The sequence below is a fragment of the Malaclemys terrapin genome, chromosome 3 (genome assembly GCF_027887155.1).
Source record: "Malaclemys terrapin pileata isolate rMalTer1 chromosome 3, rMalTer1.hap1, whole genome shotgun sequence".
Classification (NCBI taxonomy): Eukaryota; Metazoa; Chordata; order Testudines; family Emydidae; genus Malaclemys; species Malaclemys terrapin.
Genome location: NC_071507.1, coordinates 165,022,974 through 165,047,952, shown reverse-complemented (window position 1 = coordinate 165,047,952; position 24,979 = coordinate 165,022,974). Strand labels below are relative to the sequence as shown.

Sequence of the window (24,979 nt, the reverse complement as noted above, 5' to 3'; positions counted from 1 at the left end):
TTCATCCACACTTGAATTGATTTGATGACCTATTGAGGTTGGGGGCAGGAGGCTGATTACAGTCTGCAGAAATGAGTGAATGTTTTTTTTCAATTGTTTAAATTGTTTGATAGTTAAATATGTATACAAATATGCCAGGTGGCCTAGGCTTAATTTTGCTATCAGAATCTCAGCTTTTGAATTTCCTGACTGACTATTTAGGATACGTTTGAAATATTCCCTAAATCCGATCAGCTAACTAAATGTCAACATAAGTCACGTTACCCTGATCACATATGTGCATCTAAAAAGGGGATAAAATCATTTAGTAAAAATAACTGTGTGCACAGTAGCAACTTTAAAAGCAAAATAGTGCTACAGGTTTTTAGGGGTGTTTTCAGACTACCAAAATTAAACCTTATCTGTCAATGAAATAATTTGCCAAGCTATATTTCCTAAAGTCAAATCTGGGAGTTTTATGAGTACATGTGAGTTAACCTGTTCAACTTCTATCAAAAAACAATTTGGAGAAAATTTATTAGGAAAAAAAAGTCAATTCCAAACTCATGCTTTGTATACCTAGCAGACCCAATCTTAGCCCATAGCAAAGTTTTATGTGCAAGTTATAAACTTCTGAAAATAATGTCTATTCTGATAGATCCTTAACTATGGCAGAATTGCTAATAGGCATTGCTACAATAGGTATTATGCTATTCAGAATGGACCCTATGTGAGTCTATGCCTAAATCTTTATGTCTTTGTGAGTTACTATGGAATTAGGAGGAGTAAAAGAATTAATTACATTTAGTGACTCAATTAAATTTAAAAATTTTGTCATCACTCATTTCCCTGCATATTTAATCTATGAATTAAAAAAGCAAGGCTGTCAGACAGACAATATATCCCTCCTTTTGACATCTGTCTTCAAAATGTATGTCTTCCTGTCAGTTTAAAGAGCTAATTTATTGACTTTGCAATTTAATGGAATTCAGGAAAATCTTTTTAGCTAAGTAAAGGGTGTTTGGGAGCATTACATGACATTTTATTGCTTGTTTTTATGAAAGATCCAAGTTAGATGTCTAAAACTATGTTTTGAGCCGTAAGACAACAATAAAAATATATTTTTCAACATGCAAGAGGTGGAATCCTCAAAACATTAGCAAAGAAGAAAATACAATATATGGCTAGAATTTAGATTTTATTTTTACAGGACAAAAATTCACCTAATAGGGAAGATGAACAGAAAAAAAGTGTACAACTTCTATATCAGCTATTTACCATGAATATAACAAGCTAGAGTAAATAATCCAGTACTAAATCTGACTTCAACTATGCAGAAGCAAGGCTGATGCTTCTTTTCATCATTTTGCCTTTGCTCTTCATTCCCTTCATTTCAAAACATAGCTTCCGCTGGCAATATTTTGCAAGTCCTGTTATAAAACTTGACTTCTTGGTTTAGAAAGGAAAAACAGAGTGCACATGATCTAATTAGTTTATTTTAAGTTGGACATGCAACACATGTGGGACCTTTTCAGATCTGAGAGATCATTTCAAGAAGGTCCATTCCTGCCCTCACTAAAGTCAATGAGGATATAATTATCAAAACTGTAATGCAGATAAATCTAATCATACTGTGATCATACCAGTGTTCTGTCTTTCACTTTCTTTCTAGGTAACTTAGATAGACTGGACCAATAATAGATATAAGTTATTTCTGGGTATCCATTTGTGGAGTAGATTAGCTATTTCAGCAATAAAGAACAGTATTTGAGTCTGCAAGTTTTCCTCCTCGGGTTTTTTTCTTCAGGTTTTAGAGTTCTTGCTTACAGCAAAAGAAACATAAAAAAGAAAAAGTTCTACATAACTAGAAAACAGGTGGGGTCGGATGACATCATCATGGCGTAAACCTAGTGTTTAACAATTGTGTGTGTTGATTTACCATCTGAAAGGCCTTTCCTCCATTCTGATTAGTCAGTAGCTATTTTCTTAGCGTTTCCTGTATTCACTATGAGAACTTGATTGGGTCTACACTCCCCAGCATGTCATCCCTGTGCAAACAAGTAGTTAATTCCCTGTTTGCTGTAAACCAGTTTGGGCCTCTATACATAGCTGCATTGGGATGCAACCCTGAAGTCATTTAGTAAAAGACTGCATTTATGTATAGAGAAATCCTTGAGTATATGAACTTGACCTTCAAAGGTCTAGCTCATACAATAAGGAAACTGTGCATAACCAGAGGGGAAAGCTGATCTTTTTTAAAGAGGATATTTCTTTATTCCAGCAGACCCAGAAGCATAAGAAATGTTAGGAAGAAAAGTCCATCTGGACCAACAACTGCTACCTTGTTGGTCAATCTTAATTCTGTTTCTTACCTCACATTTCTCTCATGTGAAACAATGTAAGTGTCTATTGAACTGACTCATTTATACTCTTTACTTAATTTGCCTCCCTGGTAACTTGTTACATATATTTATTAGCCTGCCATGTAATTTTCTAGGGATACACATAAAGAATCCTCACTCAGATTTTAACCTAGTCCTCACTGGACTTCAATGTAAGTTTGTATAAAGAAGGGCTAGTAAGACTCTTAGCCCCACAGTTTTTAGAATATGTCACCTACTCTATTCCAGGTAAAAAAACATATCACTATAATGGAGACAATCTGGCCTAGAGGATATGATAGTGGGCTAGGAATCTTGAGATCTATTCCTCGCTCTGACATCGACCTGCTCTGTCTCCTTAGACAAGTTCCTGTGCCTCTGTTTCCTTTTCACCCTAGGTCTGTCTGATCCACTTAGATTGTAAGCTTTTTGGAGCAGGGACTGTCTCTCATTATGTGTTTGTAGAGTGTCTAGCACAATGGGAATCCAACCTTGGTTGAGGCCTATAGGTGCTACTGAAATACTGAAATACAAATAGAAAAATGTCCACCTATTCCTCTCTTTGAAAATTCTTTTATAGTAAAACAGCCCCAGCTTCTCTAACTTTCCTCACAGATTCTTTGTACCTAATATCCTTCTTTGTTGCCCTATGCTGGACTCCAGCCAAGACAATAATATTTTCCCTGTGCTATGGTTATCAATATCACATTACATGTTCTAGAAGAGGTTTTACAAGGGGTGGCTGTGTACATTAACAGTGTCCTCTGCTTTATTTCATATTCTCTCTGTCTTCTAAAATGTCCTTGCATCTCGGTTTTGACCTTTTTAAATGCTGCTTTGCTCTGGGCTGATAGCTTCAATTTATTTCCTCGGTAACCCCCAAATCGTTTTCTAGCTCAGTATATGGGATGATTGTTCTATTTAGCAAGTATTTCCTTAATTGGTTTTGTGTTCCTAGATTAATTATTTTATATTTTTTCTAATCAAATTCCATTTCTTTTAACTGAGTCATGTAAATTATCCAAACCCTTTTGAATATGATTGCATTGCTCTTCATTACTTTCTGTGCTTTCAGTTCTAGTGTCCTATGCAAACTTGGAGATCTTTGTTTACAAACTCTCACCCATATCATTTTTATGTAGTTGTACATAATCATGAACAACAGAGGTTCTAATACTGACCCTGAGGATGCTCTAGCTGTCCATTCTCTTTGTGTCCTACTCTTAAACTAGTTTTCTATCCAGCAGTCTGTTTTGCCTTCATGATGATTTCCCTTAGCCATTAATCTCCTAGGGTGGTACCTTGTCAAATGCCTGTAAGTAGACTACATCCATTGCATTTCCCTTATTTATCATGGCAGTAACATCTTCAAAGAATTCCAGCAGGTTAGTTAAGCATGACCTCCCCTGCCTGAATCTATGCTGGTTATCCTTAATCAAACTGATTTTCAAGCTGTTCTTTCACACTTTCCTTATAGTAATTTCATTTTCCCTACAAACCTTGTTAAACTCACTGATCTATGGTTTCTTGTTTTGCCTTTACTCTTTTTTTTTTAATCATGGATATTCGTTTGCCTTTTTCAATCCTCAAGACTCACTTCTGAGTTGGATCTCTTTTTAATAATGTCAGTGCACAGTTCTCTGGACTCCTCACTAGGTCTAGCTGAAAATTTTATATAAAAACTGTTTTTGATGGTAAATTGGGTTTTCTACTAAAAGTTGTTATGGGTTTTTGAGGTTGGGGATGGGGGGAGTTGTTTGTTTTTGTTTTTGCAAAATATCTGCTTTCCACTACAAATATTGAGTTTTCATCAAAAAACAATTGAAAACCAAAATGCTTTTTGTTTTTGTCTAAGTTATCCACCTATTTTCTGACCAGCTGTGTTCCTCACTAATACTAGATACTTAAACACCAACAACTGCTCACAAAGTCTTCTTCCACCTGTGGCCGGCCAAGACACTATGTACCATCCTGAGATGTAGACTAATCTATGCATTCATGACCTCTAGCTTCAATTATGCAAAATGCCATGCCTGGGGATGTGCACTGACACAGCTGCTAAGCAATACAGGACACTGCCAATACATCGTCTCTGTGCTTCGGGCACTACAATTAGTCCTTACTGAATAATAGATTAAGTTCAAGATCCTGGACTTGATCTTCAAAGCCCCAATGAGGTGGGGCTGGTTATCTCAACCATACAGGAAGATGTGGTGTTTAAGATTCATGATGATAGCTGCATTCACGAGCAATGGGATTAAGTGGGAACAGGGGTCACAACTCAGGTGACAGTGGGCCACAACCACGGAACTCCCTTCCACAGAGCATGAGAGTGATTGCAATTCTGTCTCTCTCTCATTCTCTCAAATAAAAAGCTGTCTTTGTCACCATGGTAACTGAACACCTTACAATAAATATACGCACAGCCAAATGGTTTGTTTATATGTAGACCTAGATTCTTTCTCCTCTCTAGTATCATTATGATGTCAGCAGAGGTGTGGAAGAGGGTTTGCTGGCTATGTGGTCAAACTTAGCACTAGAACTTAAAACACTTTGTCTATGTCCAAAAGCGAGAAAACAAGCAAAACAACCCCCCATATAATATCACGGTATTCTTTATAAGCTTACAATACTGTTAAAGTAGGTTGTATCTGAAGGACTAAACATGCTGGTACCCAAGGGCCCAATCCTGAAAGATACTGACCATCTCCTGAAAAGATAAGACATTGATTTAATCAGAAACTGAAGGACTCTTTGCCTCTCAGGAGCAGACCCTGAAATAGTAGGTTGCCTTATGTCACATCTGAACAATCAATAGGTATTGATTTCCTGAATTTTTCATGTAGGTTCATTGTACTAAACAGACACTACCTGTGCCAATGGGAGGGATTCTCCTGTCAGTGTAGGTAATCTATCTCCCCGAGAGGTGGCGTTAGGTTGATGGAAGAAATCTTCTGTCAATTTAGCACTGTCTACACAGGTGCTAGTTCAGTATAGCTACGTCTCTGAGGGGTGTGGATTTTTCATGTCCCTGAGGGCTGGTCCACACTAACCCCCCACTTCGAACTAAGATACGCAACTTCAGCTATGTGAATAACATAGCTGAAGTCGAAGTATCTTAGTTCAAACTTACCGCGGGTCCACACGCGGCAGGCAGGCTCCCCCCTCGACTCCGCGTACTCCTCTTGCGGAGCAGGAGTACCCGCGTTGACAGCGAGCACTTCCGGGATCGATCTGGGATCGACAAGACACGATAAATCGATCCCAGAAGATGGATTGCTTACCGCCGGACCGGGAGGTAAGTATAGACGTACCCTGAGAGACATAGCTATACTGATGTAAATTCCTAGTATAGACCAGGCCTAGGCAGAAAGATGAAACGACTGATATTTGAAGGCTACGCCAGCAGCATAACAATGTAAAATGTCTCAATTTATCAACAAAAGCCATTTTAAACAAGTTTCTTTGAAGAAATGGAGTTGTATTAATTCCAAAAAATGGTTGCATTGTACCATGTTAGCTTTCTATGAAATTGGTTAAAATATCCCTTGTAAAGTGTTTTCTTATGCTCAGTGATTAATTTTAAAACAGGCAAACTTTATACATAGTCACAGAAAAGCACAATTAATTTTGATATCACCCTGAATCCCTCATTAAATACTTGCTACCCAAAATTCATAATTACTTTTAAGTGAATACAGAGTATTTGTAAATTAAATCTGGAATTTGATGATGACATGTTCATAAAGTTTTGCTAACTTTAATAAATATTTTTTAAACAAACAACCGACCCAAAATAATTTTAAGGGTTTAGATTAGACTAATCAAGTCAAGAAAAATCAGTGAAAGTTGAACTTCCACCTTTCATTTGTTTCACTGTGAGTAGGAATTGCAGTAAAGCAGGTATGCAACATCTTGTTCAGCTCTAACTCTCTTCCAGCCATATTGCCCCAAGCTGTTATCTTGCCAGATTTCACAATCTAAGCAAGATTGATTCTGGTAAGTATTTGGATAGGAGACAACTTTACCCCCTAAATATAACCTCTCAGGAAAGACTTGGGTTCCTTTTAAAAAGAAGCAAAATGAGCAAACTTGGCTGCTTTGTTTGAAGTCATCATGGTCTCCCTAATAATTAGGGTGACCAGATAACGAGTGTGAAAAATTGGGACAGAAGGTGAGTGGGGGGTAATAGGTGCCTATATAAGAAAAAGGCCCAAATATCAGGACTGTTCCTATAAAATCAGGACATCTGGTCATCCCACTAATGATCATGAGGTTCTGGTTTCTGCTGCCTGATGCTAGTGTTACCCACACATGTCGGTTATATTTGCAAAGAATTTGCTGTTCAAATGGGCCGTTTGACATCTCTAAAGCTGGAGTGGGATTGGGGTTTTGGGCGGGGTTGGGCAGCCATGTTATGTCAAACCTAAATGCACGTATGAGGAGCAAACTCCCAGGCAGCAATAGAAGCAGTTCTCTCTATCTTTCTCTCTTTGTGTTTTAGGCTGTCTCCCATCATTTACTATCAGGATTTTCCATGTAAAATCAATAGCAATACCCAAGTTCCAAGTGGAGTTCATGGAATTTCTTGCACTTCTTGCTGTTCGGAGTAAATCTCTGTTTGGAGTAAGTTTTTTAACTTGTGTTAGTTTACTCTTGGGTGTTTGTGTTTTGGGTTTGTTTTTTGGGTTGATAGGGTTTTTGAGTTGAAGGGAGTTTCAGTATTGTGTCCTTCTTATAGTGGAAATGCCTTTGGACAGAGGAAGGTTTTGCAGCGCTTCCTAAAGATGGTCAGTCTCTGGATTCACCTAGCCTCCTCTGGAGGTCATTCAGTAGTCAAAAACAATACTTAGTCCCCAGCTCTCACATGCTTTGTCCTGGGCTTTGTGATCTGTGTTGTCCCAGAAGACTACAAATGTTTTGGTTGTTCTGGGTCAAATTTTGGTCTTTGATATCACTAGGGCTTAATCCATTTATAGCTTTGAAGATTAGGACAAAAGCCTTTAACTGGCCTTGGAAGCTGGCTGAGAGCTAGTGGAGAGAGCCAGAGCTGCCACATCACTGAAAGGGAAAGGATTACCTTTAAAAGTAATATCTTCTCCTCATCTCTCCGCCCTACAACTATGGTTGTCCTATGACATCCTGTCTCTTCCATCTATCTGTCTACCTATGTTATCATACGGCACCCAGTGCTGTTATATCTGAGTGCATCCACCTTTAAAAGCCTTCTGAAGGAACTTTGCTACTACTATAGATGATTGAATGTATTTAGCCTGTGGTATATTTATTTTAGAAATGTATTACTGGATGGTGAAATTCACCCCTGTGCAAAGGGACCACACAAGGTTGATGCACTAATTGCATCCCACTTAATCCCTCAAAACACAGTTATGGGGGGATTTGAGTGCTATATAGTCCTCATGCTCACCACTGTACAGGCACAAATTTCATTCAAACTGTGTATGCAATTTGGGCCCATTGTGCAATGTGGTGTATACCACCACCCACCTACTAACACAACTCAGTGGGAGCTGACTTCAGTGGGAGAGGAGGTCACTTAGCACCTGGCATGAGGCACTCAGCTGTTTTCAGAAACCAGCTCTGTACATGTATTTTATCAGCTGCTCCTCAGAAAACAAAAAACCCTCATGGGAGAGATAGTAGCCTATCGTGGTTATCCCGGTGGTTACAATGTAAAATTGTTACTGCGCATAGAAAAGCAAACTATCACAACCAGTGTGACTAGAATGAAAACTAGATAGCAAGAAGTAGATAATGGAATGGGCCCAAATGGTCATTTGTAATGAAATGCATATTTTTTAAAAGTGCCATCAGCAACACTGACTACAGCATCATGATCATTATAAATTATATGACAGGCATTAGGGAATACTTCATTTGTATTGTTAGGAACTTGCTAACATCCACAGTGAAGTTGTTTAGGTGCCTGTGAAATAAAGGATTTAGCTCAAGATTTTGAACTATCTTGTGTTCTCTGTTGAATGCAGAAGTGCTCACAGGGTGAAATTCGCTCAGGTGCAGAGGCACAGCACAAGACCTGGACACCATGTAAGTCTCACCTTTGCCCTACATAGGGTTTAAGAAGTGCCTAGCTCTTGTGATGAACCTCTGCACAGCAGTGTGCACAAGAGCTCCCAGTAGTAATCCACTGTGCTTTTCTCCAGCTGGGAGTTGAGTATCAACAAATCACACTGGAGCATAACAAAACATGTTTTTAACTCTTTTATTTGAGCAAGAAAGAAATTATGCAGTGAATGAAACAATGCAATATAAGACCCAGGGAAAGAGTTTTAAAGAGACAGGAAAAGGAAAGGAAGAAGGACATAAAAGTTCATTTTGAAGATTAGCTTGTGCCTATTCTCCAGGGTTCTCCCCAGATGAAATTCACCTCTCTTCAGAAGGCCAGCACAAGACCTATGCATCATTTCAGCCATCAAAATAGAGCTTAAATGGGATTTACATGGTTCATAGACTATGTGCTGGCCCTCTGCACAGGGGTGAATTTTAGCCTACTACCATATATCACTGTGCCCAAGCAGTATCCTACATTCCCGTTTGGACCTGCACTGCAGTGTCACAAGGGTTCTCAAACTTTTAATCTTCACACCTAAGAGTACTGGAAAACAGATATTTTTGACTGCACAGAAGCAGTATTAAAGGCTCTGTATATGTGGTTTACAGTCAGTACATTAGCATTCAAAGAGATTGTGGTGGCAGTAGCCTGTAAATGATCAGCAAGGAGCTGTTTAGGGGGAAAGTTATAGTGTTCATCATTTTTTATTAAAGCTTTTTCAATGAACACAAAGAGCAGTAAAGAATCCTAGAAAAGAAAACCAGAATAACAGATAAGGAATGCCAAGCTGGGAATTGCAGCCAGTGTGCTGACACAGTGAAATGATTTGAAGTAAATGACTGTCAAATAGAGAGGCAGTGTGTGGCAGTGGATAGGGTCAGGGCTGTGGCCCTAGGTCTTTTGTCATCCATGACGAAAAATGTTTTTGGTGGCCCCCAAAAGGTTGAATATACAACCCCCAAACCTAGATTTGGCACTTTGTCTCCCCACCATCCTGATTTGGTTCCACTAGAAGATGGCATCCAGAATGACTATCCTGATCATCAGCCCTTAAGGATGACTGTGAATAGGGCACTGATTTGGGGCAAGGCAAGGATACTTGGGTTCTTTTACCCAGCTCTTTACTATGTGAACTTTGGGGGGGGGGATACTTCACCTCTCTGTGCATTTGTTTCCCCTCCCCATTTGTATGTGTCTTGTCCAGTTAGATTATAAGCTTTTTCTGCCTCTGTGTTTTGCATAGTACTGAGTATAATGGGGATCCACTCTCATTGGGGCTCTAGCAATTACTCTACCATAAAATATAAATATGAATTTACCTGTACAGCACCCCATACTTACGGTCCTGTTAAAATAATAATAAGTGACAAATTGTTATAATTAACGGAATAGAAAAGAAAAAAAAATCAGGGGGAAAAAGATTCCCGTTAAAAAAAAAGCTGTAACTGACTGAATGAATCAGTGCACAATGTAGTGATGTATTCCATTTTATATCGCTTATCTCTTTATCTCATGCTATCAGAGAGTGAGCCGATAAAGTCTAAAAACGGTTTCCAAAGGTTTTTACATTTGTCTGTGCTATCCTGCAAGCTGAATGCTAGACCTTCAGGTGACACAGTTTCTGTCACTGCAATAGTCCATTTCTTCATCATGGGCAGTGCTTTATCATTCCAGTGTCAAAGAGTGATTAGTTTTTTAATTGATTTTGTTCCCATGGGATAGATCCTTCTGCACTGTACTTTTCTTTAGCTATTACCTAGATATGAGCAGTGTCACTCAGTAAACATAAAGATGAGACCAGGGGCGAGTAAGACCTTTATAACGCTTCTGTTCTACAGAACTGTCTTTGAAAGTGTATGTACTCTATGGCAAGGCTTTCACTTTCACACAAATTCAACTCTGGTGTTATACTGATCAAATCTATGAACATTTCCACTGAAGACAATGGAATTACACCTATCAGGAACATGGCCCATGAGTGACAAAGATTTTTGTATTATATACACCACCAGAAAATATTGTCATGTTATTATTGTATTAACAATATGGGATATTATTTGCTTAGGGCCTGATCCAATGCTCATTGACATCAATAGGGGGGTTCCTTCCATTGGTTTCAATGGGCATTGTATCTATCTCTCTGAATCACTGAAAACTTGTCTAATGCTAAACAGGGCAGAGATGGCTTAATTGTGTCTGGCCCTCATGCAGCTCCACAGTGGAGGGAATAAGATGCCTCCCTAACTCATGAGGTCCATGTAAGAATTACAACCTCTTTGCTCCTCCAAGTGCAGGGGCTGCTACAAAATTGCTCAATCCCCATAGAAGCAAGTTGTCAGTTGTGAGCAGGGGTGGCTAGGGAGTAAGCAAAGCCACATATCCACTAGCTTCACCTACCAGCCAGCAAAGATGTCTATCCATGGGGGCATGTGCTTTCTGCACCTCTTAAAGTAGAGGAGTTGGGAAGCAATTCTTGTATTTCCTCGAGGTAGTGAAGCATTGTGCCATCTCCGACAATAGGTTGTTCCTCAGAGGAATAAATACAACCCAAAATAAAGACAATCCCTGCCCATCAGAACCAGATAGATAGAGAAAATAGGACAGAATTCCAGCAGAAGAAATAATGTAGAGTATTTGTTGTTTGCTTTCTCTTAGTCCTGGGCCTGGACAAAGCCACTTAATAGGCATCCAATACAATCTACATGAAGTGTGAATAGGCTCAGTTTCAAATTGCAACTTGCACTGCTTTATAATTTTTGCTCTGTAATAGCTATTCTGTTCCTGAGTAGCTCATGTTCAGATCTCTTTCTTCAGTGTGACTTTATATATGGGGGTAAATGGGATGCTTTGGTGTTTAAATAAAGCAAAGAAAATTGGTTTATACTTGGAAACTGTATGAGGTTTGGATCTCACAAAACAATTAGCTAAACGTTCCTCACATTTAATAAAAGGTGAATGGATATTGTGTATTGCAGGGGTCGGCAGCCTTTCAGAAGTGGTGTGTGTCTTCATTCAATGCCAGTAATACATTTTAACGTTTTTAGAAGGTCTCTTTCTATAAGTCTGTAATATATAACTAAACTATTGTTATATGTAAAGTAAATAAGGTTTTTAAAATGTTTAAGAAGCTTCATTTAAAATTAAATTAAAATGCAGAGCCCCCCAGGCTGGTGGCCAGGACCCGGGCAGTGTGAGTGCCACTGAAAATCAGCTCGCACGCGTGCCATAGGTTGCCTACCCCTGGAGTACTGTATCCATTCTCTTTACCGCTCAAAAGAGAATGTAAATTAGGCACAAATGACAAGAGGTTCTGGGGATCCAAGCATCTGCAGGTTCCATTGAAGTCAATGGGACCTGCAGGTACTTTGCAACTCTGAAAATAATGCAAAAATTAAGATTCATATGAAGCTAGAATCTTGTAATAAAGAGTGTTCCCACCACCCTTCCAGGTGCATTGGACTTTACTCTAAAACTTGTTTCTTTACTTACAATGAGCTCAACAGAAGTAGTTTGCACATATTCTGTTAATTGGTAAACAGATTTACCCTTCCATCAGATACTTGGTTACAAAGGGTTTGTGTTGCAGGCAGAATGGGTATGACTTGAGTCTCGATGTATCACAAATGTATTCCATCCACAAGTCTGTTTCTTTGTTAAATAAAAGAGACAAGGTGGGTGAGGTAATATTATTTATTGGACCAACTTCTTCAGGTCTTCTTCAGACACTGAGATGAAGTACTAGTAAAGTGCAAGTTTTAAAGAGCATGAGAAGGTGAGATAGGAGGGTGAAGGTCTCTGAACTCTTGAGGCCCGATCTTGCAGTCCTTACTCAGTGAACACTCCCTCTGAAACCAAGCAGAGTGTTGTCTGAGCAAGGCTTGAAGAGCCGGGTTTGTGAGGGGTTGAAATGACTCATTTTCCTGTCAGTTAAATTGGTACCACCCCAAAGAGGTTGCACTAAAGTTCCTGAGAAGAGATTCTGGCCCTACAGCCTTACTTGAAATACTGTATTAGTTCCAGTTTTCAGCAGTAGAAACTCAGACTTATAACAGTAAAATAACTAGCTTTTATTGATCCAAATTACTATGTGTCTATATGCAGATAGAACTGATCAGATAGGTATTCCTGAAAAACTTCAAAACTGAATTCACTTTGACAAAACAATTCCTAAACTTTTTTAAATGTCCATTACCAAGTGATAAAGAAACTACACCAACTGTCTGACCATCATCTTCCAGGAACATTTAAAAAAAAAATCTGTTCCAGGGCTCCTTCAATACAAAGAAACCTATTTTCCCAGCAGAAATAGCATTGAACTTTATCTTATTTTCAAACCACATTCCTTTCACTTCTAACTGCAATCTAAGAAATACCTCTTTAAACCAACAACTTATTTCTTTAGAAACTTTTTAAAAGTATCTTTAGACTATTTTTATGTATTTCAAAAGAGTCAAAATGCATATATTTTGCTGAGCATAAGTCAAATGAGAAAGTTTAGTTTGGTTAGAAGTATTTCAGATAGTAATTGAAATGTTCAGACAACATACCCTTTTATTCTTCTTTCCTACTGTAACATTTCATTGAACTAATTTTGTAATTAGAGCTGTAAAAGAAATAAAATGATTAATCCTTTTTTGTTCTATAATCCTTTCTGCAGTGTAATTCCCTCAAAATGTAAAGCTTCAAGATAAAATATTGTCATGGAGATCAAAACGACAATTGTAAGTTGGCCTCTCCACTCTACACTACCTATTATTAGTTTGATGATTACTATTTATTATCATCACATGGTTATAAAGGAAATCTTAACAGCCTGATAACACAACGTCTAAGGCTGGATCCCCAGCTGGTATAAAGCAACATAACTCCATTGATTGGATTACAACATGCTATCATATTTTTTATTATATTTACTGTTTATAGGTGCATACAGAATATGAGGGGCTAGATGCTCAGCTGTCTTAAACCATAACATATAAAAACCAGGGCAACCTCATATTCCAAAGTATTATCTGATGCACTGGTTTTTAAAAAAAGACTCTAGAGCCTCTCAAGAGTTGACAGAAAGAACTAGATTGTCATGGCAACGTGAGTTGTAGAAATCCTTCTTTCCTGTTTGCACAGATCATCTCCATTTGATCAGTCTGTTTACTAAATGTTACTAAAGAAAGCAATTAAAGGTTAATCCCTCCTCAAAAGCAAATAAATTAAATGCTAGAGAAATGGAGCAGAGAGAATACACTTCAGGCTGGTCAACAGATTTCAAATATAATGGATCTTCAATGTAAATGAAGCTTCTGTGGCTATTTGCATAATATCAAATATTATGCAAGAGTTAGGGCTCTATTCATCAATATTTGACTTGCCACTTTGTCCTCATTTTGATACAAGTTTTCTGCATGGATCGAAGATGCAATAATGGCCATTGAGTTCCCTGGGCTTTGGATCAGGTTCCAACTACTCAGGATTCATCCTTTAGGAAACTTAAACTATAAAGCACAGTACCAACATCAAAGCCAAATTTGGCTAGCTGTGAATAGAGGCAAGGATTTCAACCACAGGCTGGGAGATTCCTTTCAAATTAACAACCTTGTGGATCCGCAAAAGGCTTAACAAGCTTGCAGCATTTATGCATGTTTTACAGCCTCTTTTAAATAGGTACATAGGTAAGCAAGAGAGACCTAACTGAACAAAGTTCACTCATCTATATACTCTTGTGTTGCCACCTTTGCTTTCCTAAAATCTACTAGCATCACATTCTTCCCATTGACGCCACTGCAAATAATGAGTCAAGGTGAATTCTCTAGATATTAATGTGCTTAGATAAAGAAAATCAATTTCATTTCACAAGAGATATGTCTACAAAGGTAGAAGGTCACATACTGTAACATCAGCAGCTGCTTGATGGTACTAGAGTTCTAAAAGTGAATTATACAGTAGCACTGTCTCCAAATGCTTAGTTTGACTCAATTCCTGTATTATATTATAAGAAAGATCAGAAGGATACTTCCTGTTTCCCTTTCTCAAGCATACCGTTAGCCTCACCACTTTGTTCCCTCTTCTTTTCTTATTGTTTGTTACAGTAACTTGTTTTGTTCTCTTTCAGGATCCATGTGTGCATATATGTTTCTACAGTGCCTAGAAATACAGTGCCCTGATCTTATGTTCCTTGGAGCACTATAATCTCATTGCAACTACATACAAAATGCCAATAATTACATTAAAAAGAACCCACTATGATTAATCTTAATCTAAACCTTATTTAGATTGTAAAGTCAAGCACTCAGAAGCAGGAAAATGTCAGTTAAGGTTGCCAGTGTCAACTCTCTTTCTCTCTCTCAGCCTGGGAGCTGGGGAGCTCCTTTCCAATCTGGTGCCCCCACTGGTGGGAATGGGCCACTAGAGTCATATGTTGTGTTTGTGATGGTTGTGTGGAGCCTGGTCCAGCTCCTTTTCCCAACTCCTGGAGATCTGGCCTGTTCCTGGGGTTCCCAATACAATGTGCGCTGCCACAGCTTTGGTAAACCAGGCCCTAGATTAGAATTTTATGTTCCGTTATTATTTTGGCTTGCTGCCAAAATGATGCTGACAACACACGTGAAAGTAGGGAAATGATTATTTTCAAAAGTTTACATCACTTTTATATTTGATCAGAAGCTCATGGAAAAAAGAAAAGGCACATCTCTGGCCCCAGGACACTCGCTGCCAAATTTCAAAGGTTTGATGCCAACAATGGAGGTGTTTAAGCCTTTTTTAAAAATAAATTAGGCAATCTAACTACAGGTGTCACTATCAGCCCACTCTATAATAAAAAAAACAAAGATTACTTTCATAGAAAAATATGCAAAATCTTGCATTTTGCAACTTTTCAGTAAAAAAATCTTACTTTGAAATTGCAAATAAAGTAAAAGGCAAGGGCTGCAAAATTCCATTTTAAAATGGTGACAATATTTTATGCAACTGTTTGCAAAACAAAGGCTGTGGGCTTTGCAAAGTATTATTCATCATGCTCAACACTGTATGAGCTGCAATTTAGCAAACAATTTTTTTCCAGAATACCACTGTACAAAAGAGACATGATTGTGGAGCATGATCCCGTACTTCAGTATCCCTGGGATACTGTCGAAGAGACATAAAACATTTCAAGACTAAAATGACGGTAGCATTTTCTGCACATTGTCCACAATAATTTCTTAAAGAGGGGAGGGGAGAAGCAGCAAACCAGAAGTTGAGTAAAACTCTATATCTGTTTTGTATATTGGATAATTTGTTCAAGAACAGATTACCTTCGTAATTATATGAGCCTATTAATGCTGCCAAGATCAATGACCCAGATTCACTGCAAGTTCATGCTGTTTTACACCAGTGTAAATCCTGACAGAGGGCCCCAGTGACTCAAAGTTCACCTGAGAAAAAGGGTGTTCCATCACAAAGTCACAATCTTTTCTCAGCCTTATTCCGAGAACTAATCATTCACCATGGGCCCCATCCAGCTACTGTTGAAATCAACAGAAAAATTCCTATTGACATCAATTACAGCAGTATTGGATCCTCAAAATTATAATAAGTTATGTTGCTTTACTAAAAAATGTCTCTAAATGTTAAGTTATATAAAGATGGAAATAGCTATTGCATAGCTAATCGGTAATTAAAAATGCATAATTTAACAACTGTGAAGCTGTAACAACTTGCAATTCATTTTTATACCTGAAATTAGCGCATTACTAAAATTGCAAGAAATCGGGGTGGGGGGGTTGTTTGTTTGTTTGTTTGTTTTTGCTTATCTTTCACTGAAAGTGAACTATTGACAATACTCTGATTAATCAAGAGGCATCTGGTTAATCATCAGACATATGAGACTAATTAATTCTTGCTCTACTTTTTAACTGAATGGTCCCTCCAGTTAAAAATGATGGGAAACTGTTGTGGTTTACAGTTTTTCAACTGCATATGATCTTGGAGAAAAATATGTATGCTCTGAAGAATGGTATCACTCTTTAATGACAATACAATGTAGTATTTCTCTTGTAAGAGGTCTCTGTGCATGTGTGTTTCTTCTTTTACAATTAAATTCCAAAATGTAAACAACTGATAAATATTGCCTTTGTATATCAATATAACACTGGCACTAATCCAAGTAGTTTGTTTAAGCATTAATTAATGTTTATAACCAAGCTAATGTTGATTTTCTGAAATATGGAAGAAATGTTGTGTGGTTTACTGGAATCTTTCATCCATCTAGAATAAAGATATGAGGACAAAGCAAGATCTCAGTTTTCCTCAGGCACTGAGGGTATTTGTCCCTAGTTCAAAAGTTACTGGTTGATCAAAATGGTGTAAAGCAAAGGTTCTCAAACTGTGGTCCATGGACCACCAGTGTTCCAAGAGCTCCATGCAGGTGGTCCGTGGATAGTTCCCTCCAAGGTGCGTGCCTGGGCGGCTGCACATGACAGAATGAAGGGCCACCCACCTAATTAGTGGAGCTGCGCAGGCATGGCTCCACTAATTAGGTGCCTGGACCCTGGAGAAGACATACATGTAAGGTGAGGTGGTGGCCTTGGGGAGTGGGGGGAAGAGGGTAGGTGGGAGGGGGCAGTGGGGTGAGAAGAGGAGGCAGGAGGAATTTGGGATGTGCAGGGCTGCGGCAGCCAGAGAAAGAGGCGACTTTCCCCAGCTCCAGGGCTGTGGCTGCTGTGGCAGGGGAGAGACCCCCCTCTTTCCCTCGGGGGCTGCTGCGAAGGGGAGAGAGGGCACATCTGTCACGTTAGAAAGGTGAGGACTACTGATATTAAAATATGAGTTGTGTGTTTTTATTTGTAGAGCAAAAAAATCTTAATTATTATTATTATTATATCATTATTATTATATAGCACTTTTATCCAAAGCACTTGACAATAGTTAGCTAATGGAACAAACAACATTTGGAAAGATCATTAAGTGGTCCGCTGAGACCCTCGGCAATTTTCAAGTGGTCCACGAAAAAGGAAGTTTGAGAACCATTGGAAAGGAAATTGCAGCTGATGTAGAAAAGTAAAGTATCTCAGTAAAATAAGCAATTCATACATCCATACGGGGCACTTCCATATCACCCATTCTTTGTTCATTGCAGAAATGGTGGGGGGAAACAGCATAATACTATAATCTTAATTTTGCAGCCATGTTGATGTGATTCCAGAAGGGCCATAATCTTATTGCAATTACACTAGGATACCTTTCTAGTAATAAATTTGTTAGTCTCTAAGGTGCCACAAGTACTCCTGTTCTTCTTTCTAGTAATGCCACTCAACTACACTACAGGCCTTGTCTAAACTTAAAAGTTTTGCTGCTTTAAAGATGTTAGCATAATTAAAATGGCAAAGGCCTCCTTCTATAGACACAATTATAATGCATAAAAGTGCTTATAGCTTACAGTGATTCAGCCAATCAAAATAAGATCTACTGATATAACCGCATCCACGCTAGGGCTTTTACTGGCATAATGATGTCGGCAAAAGAAATCACACCCCTACCAACCTAGTTTTTAAATGGAGACTGGACCTCAGGGACCAGAGATGTAAAGATCCCAGTTACTTCATGGCTTTGAACTCACAGTAATATTTGATTTTACAGTACCACACCTTAAGCAGTGGATTACTCTGGAACAAGGTATTAATATGAAGGTCAAATGATGGTGTACAAAAGACTGGACTTGTAAGTTTTCAAATTAATAGTCAATAAGGGTTCTCAGTCACCTCCCAGATAGGACCTGCAGTACAGCAAACCATTAATGTGTTGGTTTCTGTACCTTGAGATTTACACACTTGTATTCAGTGGGATCAAAGTTTCAATTTCAAAGGTATTTGAACCATAACTTCCTTAAGCTTCTTTGAAAATTCCAACCTAAATAAATATGTCATTACTCTGCTCTACAACCAATACAAATAAGATCAAGACTCAGGCCCCAAATTTGTATAGGAGGAACACTTAGCAGAAAAACAAAACAAACAAAAAACCCACATAATACTCTCAAGCTTTAGTCTAAATCATACATATGTATGAAAGGGCATAAATGTCTAGTGCAAAACTAAGCTCTGAAACTAGCCCAGAGAATATTTCCGGTGCTTTTAGTCTATCTCAGAAGGTGCCTCAACACCCATTTTGATTTTAGTGAGCCCTGAGGTCATTGTACATCTCACACAACTGGGCTCTTGTACACCATCGTCAGGGCCTCATATTAGCACACTACTGTATCTTCTTTTGGACTGTCTTTAATAGGAGGGATAAAACTAGAAGGTGGCTGTGTTCTTGGGATCTCCGGTGAACTCATAATTTCTACAGTGTAGTTTTCTCAGCTGTTACCTAATATTTTTACTCTAGTGTAAAACCAGAAATATGGGTCTTTCCTAATGTAAAGGTGTATTTTTAAAATGAGGAGATAATTTATTAAAAGTGAATACACTGGTACATTAGGACAGCATATTTTAATGCTGGGGACAGAACTGCCTGCTCATTTTTGTTTCTTGTTAGGCCATTCCCACTTCAGACTGAGCAGAAAAGGGATTGTCCATTGAGTACTTATCACTCACTTCTGAACATCCAATACTTGGCTCTGGTCCTAAATGCAAAAATAAAAAAAAATAAAAAAATAATCCGGTTTAACTCATTTTCTCCTTGCTTGTTTGAGCTTCCTCTGGAGGAAATAGGAGCCTCTCTAGGGACACCATCTTCACAGTTTGAGAAACATTGCTCCGCAGATAGAGAAAATACATGACTTTAAGAGAGAAACGTTCTCAACTCAACTGAGCAGGCCTTAAACATAGTGGAAACTTATAGGTGTTGTAGTCATAGTAATTATTTGACAAAGTGGCCACAGCAAACAGAGAGTACATAAAATGCAGGGTTGCTTTTTTTTAAAACAAGATCTTTAACCTGTAGATGTGTGAGTGCTTTCCCAGACTGGATATGATTTAAACACAGAAATCTCTTTCCTTCTCTCTTTTTGATTTACATGAACTATACCTCTGAGGTTGTAATATAAAATAAAACTTGTTTATGAACATTCTGTTTGAGACAATTAAGTGGCGTACTTTCTCTTTCATTGCCAAAGTGATTTGAAAAAGGACAGTAACTGATCTTGAAAATATTTGAAAACATGTATTGTACCCAGTATAAAACATTTCATCAATGCATTCCCCTATGTTGTCTTCTATAAAAGTAGCTAGAGACACCAAAGAATAAAGATTCCACCAGTAGAGAGATTATGTTAACCTTCTAGCCTGAAGAAATTTTAATCTCACAGTAATTTAAATCTTCTGCTTTACTTTCCTAATAGTAGATGTTTCTCATCTTTTTTAAAGGGGGGGGGGGGGGAATGCTGCTGTGTTTTTGCAAGATTCAAATAAACTAACAGACTCCTGGAGGTTTTTGGCTGAGTTGTAGCATATCAAAATGAACAAATGATTATGATAAACAAGCCACCTTCCCCTACAGAGCTGAGTACTGCTGTTGTTTGCCTTGTGAGGTATTCTTTTCTCCGGTAGTTTCTGAAGGAGTGATATTTTTAAATGACTCCATGTCTGTCTCTCTATAGCATGTAAAGGAGAAAAACTTTACCTGTTTTGCAAAATACTCACATCCATCAGTATAACAGAATGGTAGCAGCTAAATAGAAGTCAAAGCAATGTTTCTAAGTCTACTTACTACATTAAGGGAAAATGTGCGCATTTCTTTACCTACAGTCAGTCCTTGCTTTTTACCTTTGAAAAGTTGTAGCCAATTGTACAGCAGCAGAGTGTCTGAATTACATTTCATAATGCTACTGTTAAAGAGCAATGCAGGAGGTAGACGAGCTCTCATTTACAGCTGGATAAAGGGAAAACTACGTGCAAGGCAACACCTACAGAAAAATGCATCACTTTGGAGCTTTACATATCAAACCCAAGAGAATCCCTAGTACAATGAACAGCAAATTAATTCACCGCCATTGGACAGCTAAAATAAAGAGTTCCTGGGATCTATTCATTAAGATTTTATGGGCTTCTGAAAGCAAAGACTGTTCATATTACTAAGCAATGAATTATCTCGCTCTTTTTACTCTGTAAATCTAATTCCAGACTTAGGTTTATCTTTTACTAAATATAGATACCTGTACGCAACTGCCTAGGGACCTTAATGGGAAAGAATCATGTCAAATATCCCTGCTGTTTCCTCTTCTACCTGTTGTTTGGCTTCAATATTAAGTCAGGTTGCAGCCTTTAAGTGGGTGCGTTCCTACTCCATATTAAGCCAGGTATAATTATATTCTGCAGCCCAGCATCAGAGGTAGTGCCCAAATGTGCCTGGCCAAGCTCTTTGTATGTAACCAAACCACGTCGGATCGGCGCTGGATAACCAAGATCCAGCCTCCAGCTTTTCATATGTGCTGTCAGCCGTGAAAAGAAACACTTAAATGTCAAACGCCAGAATCAGCTACAGTGTATGTTATAAATGAGGAGCGGGTCTAAGTCCTCCAAGAGAGCCGAGACAATAGTAGCATTGATTGCAACTCGCCCCATTCCACCCCTGAGGCCCGGTCAGGGGACAGATTATTGGCCTTGCTCCGTCCGGTGGGGTGGGCTGGGGCAGGGGTGGAATTGGGAATTGCCATTGGGTGTCAGTTCCTGACCTAGCCTATCCCTCCCTCCCCTCGGCCCCGAACTTCTGGAGCTGGCGGCGCTTCTGGACCCAGGCAGCTGTTATCACCCCCGCCTCCTAGACCCAGCGCGACGTGCCAGCGGATCCGGCTTTGTATCATTATTCCCCAAACCCACCCAATCCAGAGGCAGGGGTTGAAGTGCCAGGCACGTGTGAGGATTATTAAACAGCCGCAGGGCAGTGCAAAGCGTAGGTTAATTGGGAAAGGATCAGGAACCGAAAGGGGGGAAAGCAAATAGCCCCTGCCAGGGAGAAACGATCAGCCGGCAGAAAGGGGGGAGGCAGGTGGGGGCTGGGGACGCTGGACGTCTGGACAGGTGATTATACATAACAGATTTTTTGCTTTCCATCCTGGGACTGGAGTGCACCATGTATTGCACCAAGGACAACCCCCATTTAAGGAGCTGCCCTTTCAGCACCACCACCACCAAATCAATTCGATGTTTGTGCTTCTCTGTTCTCTATTCCCTACCAGTAAAAGGAGATCGGAGATAGCCTAGTGACCCGATGTTGCCCTGTCACTGCTCTGGGCAGTCCCAGGATTTGAGCTGAGGCAGGGTCCTCGGGGGTTTAGGGACCAGACGTGTCTTATTGCTGATCCGTCGGTTCCTTTGCCCAGCTCAAAGTGGATCAGAACCAACTATACACCTACTGCCTCGCACCCCTCTCAGAAACGCTGCTGCGGACCAAAGCTACCCCGGGAACATACTAAAACCAAAGGGCACTCTGCAGTGCCGCCCCGTGTAGCAGTGACCCCCAGGACGAGGGGCTCAAAGGAGAGGGCAAGACAGGGAACGAGGAACTAAAACTCCTCCTCAGTTTGGAGTTTGGCGTTTCGCTTTCTTTCTCTCCTTCCCTATTTTCAGTCACCCACCCAAAAAACACCCCAACAGACAACAACAACTGGGGAGCAGCAGAAGGAGGCAGAAAATGGGAGGAAAATGAGACGGAATCAACTATTTATTTTTAAGAAACATTTTGAAAATTTGGGAGGAGGAAGGGACCCTGCCCCCACCTCCCACGCGCTGTGCAGATGACAAAATAAACCGACCCCCCCCCCCCCAGGAGGACAGGCTGCATATAGAGAAAACAGCTCCGAGCAGGTGAACTAGGAAACAGGGACAGTTGCCTTGCTGTGAGGTGAGCATCCTCCCTCCCCACCCCCCAGCGCAGCACTTTAAAGGACCCGGCTAACAAGAGACGAAGCGAATAATGGGGAAGTTGTTGTCTCCAGACATGAGGCAAGTGTTGGGGCTGAGGCCAGCCCTGAAGTTGTGAAACCCCGTTCTGCAGCCCCTCCCCCGTCACCTAACTCATTCCCAGGCGAAAGCCAAGCTGCTCGGGTGGGGAGCGCTGTGCATTTGATGTGCTGGGCATCACAGAGCTCCCTTCATCCCCGCAGAGGAGAGGAGAGGAGAGGAGAGGAGAGGAGAGGAGAGGAGAGGAGGGCTTTAGAGAAGCCGGACCCAGCTTTCCTTCTTTCCGCTACTTCCCCAGCTAGGCCACTCCTGGGAACTTACAAGAGACGAAGTCCGACCATAGGGAAAGCGGGGGCGACTCCCCGCAGACACCCGCTCGCCCAGCCGCGGGAGCAGGGAGCCGGATCGCGGTGTCAGGAGTGGGGAGGTATATTTAAATCCAGGGAAGGGAGGGGAGAAACAAACTTGCCCGCCCAGGTGCTGTCCACAGCACGCTGGTAAGTACCGCACAGCCGTGTGCAGCGGGGAACTGTTCGCAAACTCCCCTCCGCATCCTATGCGCACAGCTCCTCTCGGAGCACCACAGCGGGCAGAGAGCAGTTGGGGTCCGGCTCCTGCTCGCCACTTTCCCCCGAATGCTTGTCAGGAGCCATCGGGCTGGCTCTGACCCCAAAGCCCGGAGAAGTCCACATGGGAGAGAGAGGATAAGGGAAACGGGGGAGGGATGGCTTGGGAAGCCGAATGCCTGTAATTGCGTTGAACAGAAATCAGTGATGGGGAACTCGCCGGTGGGGAGCGGAGAGTTGGGATGAAATAATCGCCCCGATCCCCAGTCAGCTCCTTCCTGAGCACAAATACAGACCCTGATTGCAAGAAACCCAAATCTTACCCTGAGCTGCAGTGAGGAGCCCCGCGCAGAAAAACAGCAGAGACTTGAATTTCCTCCACGCAGTCATGTCTGCAGTTATTCCACACACCCACACACAGCCCCGGCGGCTCTTCTCGGCTGTGACCGTCTCCTCCGAGGAGCAGTGGGACTAAGGACAGTGCCAAATAATCACCAAAGGGCAAAGAGAGGAAGAGGGGAAAGATCCAGGTCCCGAGAGCAGCGCAGCATCCGACGCCTCCTGCAGGACTGGTCGCTCGGCTCGCTTCGCTCTTCTCATAGCATCAAGTCCTGAGCCACTGCAGGGCTGGGATGCTTAGAGCCTGGTTGCGGGCTGGCCGGTCCAAGGGGGAGGAAAAACAAGCAGAGACCCAGGCAAAGAGGCATCGAGAGAAGCAGGGAGGCAAGAGAGAAGAGGCAGCAGGCGGAGAGCGATCCAGCGAGTGTGAGAAGGAGGAGGAGGGAGGAGAGAGGGAGGGATCGAGAGCGCAGCAGACGGGCTGCTAGCGACACAAGGAGCTGCTGCTACTGCTGCTGGACTCAACCATCACTTCCCACAGAGAGGGGAAGGAGACTGGCTGGAGCTGCACAGCCAACACACACCAACCCAAGTGGGCAGCCTCCTGGCTGCAGAGTGCAGGCACCCACACTCGCCCGGCAGCCTCCCCGCTCAAGAACCAGGCGCCTTTGCCATAGCATCGGGGTTACTTTGTCTCAGGCACTCACACGCGCAGGGGACAGCAAGGCGAGGCAACGTGAGGTACACTTGAAGAGTCCCATGAAGGCAAAGACTTCCTTCCTACACCCTCTTGGCTCCTACTTGCTGTCAGTGCCCCTGGCCTTCACTGCACGCAATTAGCTCGCACAGATGCCAAGAGAAGGGCGAACAATGCCCTGTGTTGCACAACACTTGGTTACGAAATGAACCACCCTATTTGCATGAGGTCCTGCTCTTAGATCAATCTTCTCAAGTGCCTCTTCCACGCTCCCTCGCTAGGGCGCCTCCGCGATTTGTAATCGCTATGTAGTTTCCAAAGCTGGGGAGGGGGGGAAGAGGGAAGGAGGAGGAGGAAATCCCTGGTAGCTCTAGCCCCAAGCTAGCTTTGGAAAAGGAAGAATTTCTGACCTGTTATGTGCTCCAATAGTTCATTCCAAATTCTTCAATCAGAACAAACTGAGCTTCTTAGGGGAACTAAAAGAACCGAAGTCTCCTTGAGAAACGGTGTCTTGTCTTTGCACTCCTATTCCTAATGACTCATGTCACCAAGAAGGATTTCTGCCATTAAAAAACGTTTTTAAAATCCAGACACGCCAGGCTAGTACTCAGGAAGGGCTTCTCTTAGACATGAACCTAACACAAAAGGAGGCTGTTCAGAGAGGCTGATGAAAATAAAACTTTAGCATATTATATGTTGTAGTGTTACCAGGATTAGGATAAATGTGCGCTTCCCCCCCAGCCTTCACCCCACCTTTGCACCTAGTATCTTTTTACAATTAAGAAAATATCTTTAAAAATGAGAGCCCCAAGTCTTGGTTTAGACCCAATAGGAATTAAAACACTATAGCCACTAATAATACACACTGTGCTTAACTACATAATTAATGCTTGATGTTACCTATATCTGTAATTAAAATATTACAAAGGATCATAGGAATGAAACGACACACGTGGAGAGAGGTAATTTCAAGGTTGTAATTATTCACTTATGATGAGTTTTCTTTCTTGGTAAAATATGCAACGTTGTTTTCTCATTGTAAGTTGCGGTGA

At 40.8% G+C, this 24,979-nt stretch overlaps 1 protein-coding gene across 1 annotated transcript in view; it reads right to left on the bottom strand.

The window, feature by feature from the left end:
• CSMD1 (CUB and Sushi multiple domains 1) overlaps positions 1-23,633 on the bottom strand; it is a 1,946,356-nt gene extending 1,922,723 nt beyond the window's left edge. The window contains exon 1 of the mRNA XM_054023823.1: positions 23,215-23,633. Coding sequence (XP_053879798.1) covers positions 23,215-23,281 — 67 coding nt within the window. The 5' untranslated portion in view covers positions 23,282-23,633. The remainder of the gene's footprint in view (positions 1-23,214) is intronic.
• Positions 23,634-24,979: the final 1,346 nt, after the last annotated feature.